This window comes from Elephantulus edwardii, unplaced genomic scaffold, assembly GCF_000299155.1.
Source record: "Elephantulus edwardii isolate Elephantulus edwardi_28Jun2011 unplaced genomic scaffold, EleEdw1.0 scaffold00172, whole genome shotgun sequence".
In the NCBI taxonomy this organism is placed as follows: Eukaryota; Metazoa; Chordata; class Mammalia; order Macroscelidea; family Macroscelididae; genus Elephantulus; species Elephantulus edwardii.
The window spans coordinates 5,313,637-5,323,988 of NW_006399922.1; the positions used below are offsets into that span (position 1 = coordinate 5,313,637).

The 10,352-nt window shown below is 38.6% G+C and overlaps 1 protein-coding gene across 1 annotated transcript in view; it reads left to right on the forward strand.

The window, feature by feature from the left end:
- Nucleotides 1-10,352, forward strand: part of LOC102870725 (centrosomal protein kizuna-like) — a 342,509-nt gene that overhangs the window by 267,298 nt on the left and 64,859 nt on the right. Inside the window, exons 10-11 of the mRNA XM_006895665.1 lie at nt 3,110-3,214; nt 6,608-6,704. Of these exons, the coding sequence (XP_006895727.1) occupies nt 3,110-3,214; nt 6,608-6,704 (202 nt within the window). The remainder of the gene's footprint in view (nt 1-3,109; nt 3,215-6,607; nt 6,705-10,352) is intronic.

The window sequence follows — 10,352 nt, forward strand, 5'->3', positions numbered from 1 at the left end:
TAATAGGGATGGGTGTGTCAGAGGCGGTGCGGTTGTTGCAGGATAGAGCAGGGTTTAGGGCTGTTGTGCATAGGGTCGCTATGAGTCGGGAACGACTCGACGGCACATAACAACAACAACAACAACAACAACATATAGTTTCCAAGGCCATAAAGTTTACACACAGTTCAAAACATTTGAAAACCCCATGCGCATTTGTATCTTGCCCTATAGAGGTAATAAGTTGGAATCAATTCTACAGCAACAGTTTTTCTTTAGTCATGGCATATACTATGGGGTAATAGCCCTAGTTCTGGTGCATGCTGATTCTCTTGTTGGATTGAAGCACATGATGCCTGCCTATCTAATCCTCCCTGGCCAATTTGGTGTCTCGGGTGCTACCTCAGTATTCATTCCTTTTACTGTTTAAACTCCACTTTGCCAATCCATTGCTAGCAGCATGGAGTAGAAGTGAAGGTGAGTGATGTTTCCAGCAGCGCTTGGTTTTAATCAGTGTGGTCAGAACAGCTGCATCTTAGATGAAAATTTTCCAGGTGCTTCAGGATCTAATGCCAGTGAGGTGCCGTGAGTAGGGGCTCTGGTGGAGTGGGACAGGAAGTGCGCCATCTTCCTCCAAAACAGCTGGCTTAGAAATCCTGGAAGAGAAGCCTCCATCTGAATTGCAGATCCCAGATCCTCAAGAAGAAAAGAAGACACTAAAATGTAAAACTTGTGATCTGTGGAAATAACCTGTCTTTTCCAGAGTCTTACAGTGGTGCTCTTTCTGCTATATGCCTTCTTGGATTTGCACAGAATAGTTAATCCCCACAAACCTGAAACTACCTTATAACTATGAAGTGGATATTTCTCACACAAATCTAATGTTTTAAATAATAGGAGAAACAGTCCATTGGAGCTCAGTTTCTCTGCCTTAAGATAATAGACATGGATAATTGCAAACTACTTCTAGCTCCAACTCAAAGGATGAGTCTTTGTGTGCCAAAAAGTTGGCTCCTTTTTAAATTTTTTTGCGTTTGTTACCTTTTTTCTGACCTTGATCACAGAAATAGCATATAGCCATTAAGATCTTCAGTGGAAAAAAAAATTATTGATTTTTAGAAAACAAAAACTAAACAAGGTATTTCCACCTTTTTTAGAAAGTGATTCTTTACCTTTCTTAGAATTCATGCATTTTCTCTTTAATCTGATCAACAAATTTTTCCTCCTGAAAATAAAAAATAAAGTTAAACCTAAAGTAATAAAGATGTTGGGGTTATTTGGAGAGTATTGCAGTGCCATTATAGCTCTGTGAGACTAACCTACAGCAGGATGCATTTCTAATTTCTTAAGATAGTACTCAACTCATACACATAGACATTATACAAATAATATTTTTCTCTTCCCACATGCACTGCATTTGATACTTACTTTATTAATTTTTTCAAAATATTGATTCCAACCTGCCAAACCAGTTTCACAATCGAGCAGTTTGAAAAAACAACAGCACACATACACACACACATTTTGCCTCAGTGTCTTTTCTCTTCAGAGTTAATGGTCCCTAGCTCTGGTGGTATAATAACTTATGTCTTGGGCTACTAATTGGAAAAAGTCAGCAGTTCAAAGACATCAGCTTCTCTGCAGAAAAAAAGAGATGATATTCTCCTCCTGAATACAATCACAACCTCAGAAAGCTGATGGAGAGTTGGAGTGATCAGTGGTACAAGATAGTGGTGGAACTATATGTCTTTCCATTACATAGCACTTAAAATGCGGAATTATGCTTATTCTGAATTTTTAACTCTGACTGATTCTTAATAGGACAAGATAAATTCTGATTTTTTTCCCCCCACCATCAGTGTGAGGTTTGCTTAAATCCAGTAATAAGGAGCCCTTGAATTCTTAAATCAAGCTGGCAAAATGCAGGAATGTCTGTCCCTGGCACTGACAGCAGTAATGCTTTTGTGGCCACAGCGAAAATGTGGATGTAAAAACTGATTGCCATTGGAAAGTAAGAGAGGCTGTTTCTGTCTGTCTCTGCTAAATTTTTGTTCTCTGACCTCCGTCTATCCATGTACCCTTGAGACTGTCAGCTGTGCAATAAAGTGATCATCATAAGGAAAATGTACCACTCAGGCCCATTGCATAATATTTGACATTTTCCTAATAGTCTCTCCCAAGTTAACCTACAGCGTAAGTTATTAGAGCCTTGCACAGCCAAGGGAGTTGTACACGACAAGCCAGGTTCAGCCTACAGCTGACTGCTCTGGGAACCTGGCTCTGCTCCTCATGAACACTCCTGCTTCTGTTCCCCTGAGTTTTGGTTAAAGTTTCTCAGCTGTACAGCTCTAAGCCAACCTACTTCTGCCACCTTTCCTATCCTCCTCCAGGCAATTGCAGAGTATTCACTCTTCAAAGCTAAAGTGGGAGCATGCCAGAGGGACTGGGAACCTTGGAAATCTGTGCTGTCTTCCTAATGAATTTCTGTAGCTGTACCTGCAAAGACTGCAGCAATAAGAAGTTCCTTCCTAAGGGGAGTTCTGGTGGCCTAGTGGCAAGAAGCTCCACTGCAATCCCAGAGGAACATGGTTCGAATCCACCAGATGCTCTGCCAGAGAAGGAGGCGCAATATCCTCCTGTACCAGTCAGATCTGATTTGACGGTACACGCACACAAAATAAAAAAAAAAAAAAGTTCTTTCCTTATGCTGTTGTTGAACCTAGACACACACACACATACACTCAAAATAATGAGTGAAATTCAGCAGCCTGAAATAAATTCACTTATCCTTGAAATCTTGAAACCTACATTCATCTAAATTAGTTTTGGTTGGTTGGTTATATTTTTGGACTTTTGAAAAATTGAAAATAAAAAAATAATATGCACACATTTGAAAAGTGCTTATTTAATAGGAAACAGAAGTTTATCTTTGGACTGTTGTGTATCATTGAGTCAGAATCAATGCATAACAGTTGGTTTTCAAAGGCAGTAAATCACACTCCCATGAAGTAGCTGGTGGGTTTGAACTGCTTACCTTTGCATAGGCAACGTAATTCCTTACCACTAAGTACAGAAGGAAGGTTTTGCTGGGTTTTGTTTGTTTGTTTCTTATGTTTTTATTTATCTATAGAAACAGATGCTTACCAGTTGCTGAAGCAGTCCACTCTTCAGGATAATACATATTACTCTGACGACAGATTCCAAAAGGCAACTTTTTCTGTACCACTGTCATCAGGTAAGTGAAGGCTGGCGTTCAGGTTGTCTGGTCCAGGGAAAGGAGGCTGTTCTTGGAAGGATTCTGAATTTTCCAGTAACAAGCTGTCCCAAGATCAGAATGAACAAATAGTATCCTGAATTCTAGGGAGCTCTAGCGCAGCTGGTGGATTCAAACCACATACCTTCAGATTGACAGTGTGACTCCTGACTATCAAGCCACCAGAGCTCCCTCTCCTAAGAGAAAAGAATACATTTCTTTGTTAAAATAATTGTGGTAGTACTGCTATAGTAATGCTATATAACTGAAACAATTAATTTTTTATACTTCATAATTTTATTGTTTTCAGTGGTTTTTATTTTAGTACACCTTTTTATTTTTCAGTGTAAGTCACCTGAACTCCCTTTATAAAAGTTAATTGATAGTGAATAACAATAGAATTAAGACAAAAGTAAATATATTTTTAATGGTTTTCTTAATACAGTAGAGTAAGTTTGGATAGGGATGACAGAACTTTCCCTCGTGGGTCTATGTTGTACCAACATAGCCATGGCCCTCAACACCCCCTTGGTCTCATTTGGTATGTCACAGTAGCCACTTGTTATAAGTGGCACAGCAATCACTCCAGATCCATTTTCCTCCCAAACTCCCAATTTCTTAAGTAATAGACAGTGCCCCTGAGCTGTTTTCCCTTTCTTAATGGAATGTTAGTTCATTTTAAATTCTGAAATGAGAACTATAAAATCCAAGACAACTGAAGTTTCAATTTAAATGTAATTTCTTTCAATCTAGAATTTTTGTTTTGAATAGTTGTCATGGTGTTTCAGCTTGGTTAGACCATGATGCTCAGTGTTTTGGCAGCTGTGTAATGAGTGATCAGTCATCCTGTGCATATGAGCTGATATAATCAACTAAGCCATTACAATGAGTTTAAAAGGGGATGCAACACTCTTAATGAGGACACAGCCTGATCTAATAGAAGAAGATTTTGCCTGGGGTCTGGGCCTGAACCTTATAAGAAACAAAAGGAAAGAAAAGTGAGGTGAGAGAGGGACTGTAAAATCACCATAAAAGAAGAGATGAGTGAAGAGGTTACACCCTGTGCTATCAATCTCTCAGACCAAGGGAAGACTGATGCAGAACACACACAGTCTCCAAGGGATATCAAGCCCACAGATGCTGAAGGAGACAGAACTTTGCCACAGACCTGGCAGAGGATGAAAGCCTTCCCCCAGCACTGGCATCCCTGAATTCAGATGCCTAGCCTTCCAGACTATGAGAATAAATTTGTTAAAGCCATTTACCTGTGATATTCCTGTTATAATAGGAATAGTTATATAACTGAAACAATTATTTTTTTCCTTCTTTATCATTTTATTTTTATGAGTTTCAGTGGTTTTCATTTTATTACACCTATATTTTTTTAAGTAAGTCGCAATTCCCATTGTTAAAGTGAATTAATAGTGAATTACAGTGAATTAATACAGAAGGCAATATAGTTTTAAGGGCTTCATTTTTTGGTAGCCACCATATCATATTTTCACTTATCAGATTTTAACAGTGATTTTTTTTTAATATCATATTCACATTTCCACTTTTTTCAAAATTGTCTTCAGACAGACCTTTATTGGAAGGACAGTCTAATGATGCATTAGACTTAGCTGTCTTTGGCGATCTAGTTAATATGAAGTTGTTTTGAGTTGGCTGCTGAAAAGCTCAGTTGTTTTGCTTACTGTGAGTACTCAGTGAGCCGTGGCAGAATGAGTACCCAGTGCAGGGTTTGGTTGACAACTGTGGCAGTGGTGCTCTAAAACAGGGTCTCAAAAACAAACAAACAAAAAACAGGGGCTCTGCCTGGTAGAAAGTGTCACCTTTATGGAGAGATCTAACATTTCTGATATAACATAGTTTTTTTTATCACCTTCTTCGCAGTTGAGTTACAGAGTTAAGAGTTCAGGGAGATTTTAGAAAATATTCATCCACCTCATTGTACATGTGAGGCCCCTTAAGAACCATGCCTTGTACAGAGCATTACTTCTGGTTAGTGGACACATGCACAGTTTGGAGGAAAACACCATAAATCTGTGCATAGTTGATTGGACAGGTTCACAGAACAAGTGTATTTGGTAGAAGTGTTAATTTATTGAGGATGCATAAAAAATTATGGTTCTATCAGTACACTAATCATTAAAGTATGTGTCATTTATTTGTGAATGAAATAGTCATTAACTGACCATGAAGCTAATCAACCTTCCATTCCATTCCCCAACTTCCTGTGAAATTTCTTTCTGTACTTTTCAAGATGCCAGATTTTCCTGTATTATAATAATAGAAGTGCTTCTGATGGGTTTGCCTGCCTGGTGTGAGATGCTGCCTTGTGTATTTTACATCTTGTCACACATTGCTCTTTACCTCCACTCTCATTCATATCCTTGGGAATTCTGCACTGGATAGAAGGATAAAAAGGCTGAGAGGAAGGATAAAAGATCCTGTGTACTGACTGGGTTTACCTCACAGCACTGTGTGTTGGGGTTTTTGCTCACAGACTCCAAATAGACCTAATGAAGACGTGCACATTTCAGGTATTTTTGTTAAGTGTCTTAGGCCTCTGACTTTGGGACTTTCACTAAGGAAAGCTACTTAAACCTTGTGCTTCAGTTTTCATGTCTGAAAAGACAGTCTATTTAAGCATGTGAGACTCTCTTCAGATTGAAGGTGACTACATTATTGAGGGGATTATTATGCGGACAAGCAAGTTACAGGTTAGAAACTCAGAAAACACCATTTACAAGGATACCTGTACACTGTCAATTCATGATCCCCAGGAATATCAACAGTGAATAGGCCAGTGAGACTGAGGTTAGGGACCCCATCCCCCATGGCTGACTAGGTGCACTGTGGTTCACTCAGCTTCCAGGAAAGAGTCCTGATGTGTATCCTCCTCACTAACCTTTCCAGGATGAATAAAGAATGGCCTTGGCCATTTTCAATAGGAATTCAGCTTCCTCTAAGAGATGGAAAATAGAAGAACTGTCAGAATTCAGGGTGGTTGAGGTAGGTCTGTCAGAGTGGCAGTTATTTCTGAAATCTGATCTGGAAATTGTGACCTGAGACTCTCCACTATGCTTGCATAAGACTAAGACCTGTATACTTATGTGTGCTTCTTGTTCTCTTATTAAAGCAGATCCCTTCTGGGTACTTTTATTTTTTTTCGTTTTTGTGACTTTTTTATAGTATTGTATAGCATGCCATTCCTTGCCCTAGCAGCTCCCTTTGCCTTCTTTAGTTCAGACAGCATCTTTCCCTGTTGACGTGGATTTTATCAAAATTGTGAGGCTGCATCTTACTACTTTGGGTTTCATCACTGCGTAGCAGCCATTGCTAACTCTGCCTTCCTGTTTGTGCTCATCACAGGTTTTAATAATGGCAGCAGCACACTCAATACAAAGACAACTAATGATACTGCTTTGGAAGCATATTTTTCATCTGGTGAAGTAAATCCTTTGACAAGGTAAAGTCATAAAAGAAATGTCACAGCTCAATTCGGTTCTGGCTGTTTATTATTTTGTTATGTGACTTGATGGAGGGTTATGATGTGGGGTTTTGTTTATCTAAAATAATAGTTAAAACTTTAGTCTACCTTTGAAAATACTTGCACCAGAGCCAAGCATTGTTTTGCAGCTGTTGTTGCCTTGGTTTAAAACTCTGTTGACACCTCAGTGAACCACACATTAGCATCTACAGCTGCTCGCAGTAGGACTGCTTAGAGACCACACAAAGGAAGTTGTCAGGAAAGGGCCAAGAGAAAACATCAGGCTTTAAAAGAAATGAAATGGTTGTTTCTTACTTCTGAGATGGCTGATATTTAAACTAGCAATAGTGGACTATACACGGTGGGTGGTTGTTTTTAACCAAGTAAAGATAAGTCTTTCCTTTTCTGCTGCTTTCTTGCTTGTTTCTTTTACTGAGGAATAAAATTTATCTCTTCGCTTTGTAGACCATAGCACTTCTTAGAAGTTTTCTGAAAAATGATAAATGAACTGTTTGTCGTCAACATAAAATGCTAACTATACCGTGCCATCAGATGCCTGAGAGCAAGAATAAGCAGTCATCTGATGAAATATTCATAGCACTTAAAACACCACAGAAAGTTTCATTTATAATAATGTCTCTCATTATAAAGGTATTCTTAAAATGATCCATTGTCTTACATTTAATTAATTACTTACTCCAATGACATTTTAAAGCAAAAACTTTACATATATAATGTCCTATATAATATCCCATATTATGAAACTATTTGATCAAGAAATGTAATACTTTTATAAGAAAAATTATATTTTTTTTACAGTGTTTAAAAAGAAATTGTTTTAAATTAAACATTTTCCCTTTTGAAAACCTGGCAAGGTCACTGTGAGAAAATTGCTCATTTAGTTGATCAGGAATTGCTACTGTTATCTTAGCAGGAATTATTACCTGAGTTTTCAACTATAATTTTAAGAGGGATCAGGAAATAATGAATTAGGGGATATAGATGTTTTAAAGCTTATTTGTTTTTATAATTATGCTATAAGTTCAAGTCTGAGGTTATCTCAAAGATATTTTAAAAGATAATTTCTACAGAGAGGTTTCAGAATTTATTATTACTGTTTTGTTCAATAGTGTATCCCTTCAGTGTTTAAAGATTATTCGAAGTATTTGTGTGCTTCTGCTTTATGTTAGAAGCATTAATAAACCCAATTCTTAACCTTTTGTTTGTATATCTGTATATATTTATTTGAGGGGGAGCATTTGAAAGATATTCAGAAAGCAATTGGATTCACAAAACTAAAACCACTTTTCCAATTTGAAATCAGAGGCTTTTTGTTAATACAGTTGTTTCTGAATGAAATTAATTTTCTAAATAAATTATAATTTCATAATACCTGTTTTTAGAAAAGCCTTTCAGGAATAATGACAACGTCTGGTCTTTAAGCAAGTGAGTTTGGTATTGCATCTGTTATATCTGGGTTCTTGTGCTGGGATTGTGGTTGTTACTATGCCACCCTAGGCTTTAGAGAGCTCTAGTTTTGCTGTTTGTGTCTAGATTCACAGAAATTTCTTAAAGGCTTACATTTAAGGATCTCACTTACTACAGTTGCTCCTTGAGCTTTATTGCTTTTACAAGTGGTCTCAAAACCCAGTACTTGAGAATAAACATAACATGCAGTGCTGCTGTAGCACTTTTAAAAATTCTTCTTTGCTCAGTGTTGTCAGTGAGCTGATGAGCAAGCTCAAAAAAGACCCCACTGGACCTGGGGGGGGGCGGGGGGAAATGGCTTCCTCTGATGTCCTAGAGACAATAATTATGATGTGCTGTTAAGCCCAAACTATAGCTGAGGGATTTTTACTTTAAAGCAGCGGCTTGGGTGCAAAAATACATTTATAGCTCTTTGTCTGCCCCTCATTATATGTGGGCCTGATTCATTAAGTAATTGGTTTGCAGTTGTTTACATGAGTATTAAGGCCTTCTTTTCAGAGCCTTTGAGAGATACATTGTGCAAATGCTGCCCGTGATGAATGCAGAATGAGGGCCAGAGGGTCTGTCCTATTGGCTAAACAGTGCACTCTGTTGAAAAGCCAGAGAAAGGGATTGGGTGCTGCTTTGCATAGCAATGACTCTCCTAATAAGTGTTACAGATTAATATACACAAGCTATAAAAGATGCAAAGAGATACTCTTAGCACATTTGTACATGCTCACTTTGTTGTGATGGTAGTGGGGCCTGGGTGCTTTCACATTCCATTTTTCAGAGCTGTGGCTTCAGTGCATGAGCTGTTACAGAATCAGATGTTTATTGTGTTATAAATCACGGGCAAGTAGGCAGATAGGCAACTGTTTATTACTAAAGATTCTTTCAGTGTTAATCTTTTTCTACCTTTGTATTTACTTTAGCAAAAGCATTTTGTGGTTGAGTAGGGATGAAAGGCATAATGTATGAAGGAGTGAGTCCTAATGAGAAGCTGTTCTGCCAGTAAAGAACACTTGTTCCCTTTTGTTCAGGGCTACATGCCAAAGCTTCCTCTTCTCAGCAAACATCATCTTGCCTTATCTCCTCCAGGAAGCAGTTTGCACCCTCCCAGATGAGTTTTGAGAATGTATTTTAACAGCTTGCCATGTACCTTCAGCTTACCACTAGTTGAGGCAAACTAAAAGATGTTTCTTGCAAGGTAATTGCCTAGGGGAAAGGTAGCAGAAGTCACCCAGACACTGTCCCCAGGCAGAGCCCCTGGGCAGCCAGCCCTTTGTGGGTGGCAGTCCCTGCAAGCCCTGCAGGCCTGGCAGCGGCCAGAGGAGGGCGCTCGCCTGCAGTTGAGCCTCTGGTGCATCAGTGGCATCCAGGTTTGGTTTGTTTTTTTTTATTTTTTGTAGTGCTGGTGGTTTTGCTCAGTGGATGTGCCATTTTCCCTAAGGAACAACATTAAAAGTACCCGGAGCTAACAGTACAGTAAATGAAAACGAGCTTCCCGAGCTTCCTTTAGATCTTCATGTAATAGCACATTTCTGTCTATCGCTTAACAAATCTACATTCTCCATAAATCCTATCAACTTAAGACACTCCCTGATGTTCCATATCTGTCCTATAATAAGCCCACTTATTTTATCAGTACATGGCGTGAAAGAACAGTTACTTGATTATTTCAAGTAAAGGATTTAATAGGGTGACGGGCGGCCCTTTACCGCTAAAAATTATATCTGCTGTAAGGTGCCAATTTAGCCATCAGGGGGCGCTCAGACTTTGTCAAATTAAAACGGACTCTGCTCGGTTTGTCTTTAAATGTTAAAATTAGTGTTTACAGAGATGTCTTGGCACACTCATTTGGATTTTTTTTCTTCTGGGTTTTTTTTTTTCTTTTATCATTCAAAAAACTGTATATTTTGAGAAGAATCTAAGTTGAAATGCTATTTGATAACTAGTACTTATGTCAGCCAATGTTGTTGTTGTTGTTGTTATGTGCCCTCGAGTCCTTTGTGACTCATAGAGACCATATATACAACAGCCCTAAACCCTGCTCTATCCTGTGCCAATCACCCTGCCTCTGACACACCCATCCTGATTACCCCAGTGACTGAATCAATCCACCTCATAGAGGGTCTTCCCCTCCTGCACTGTCCCTCC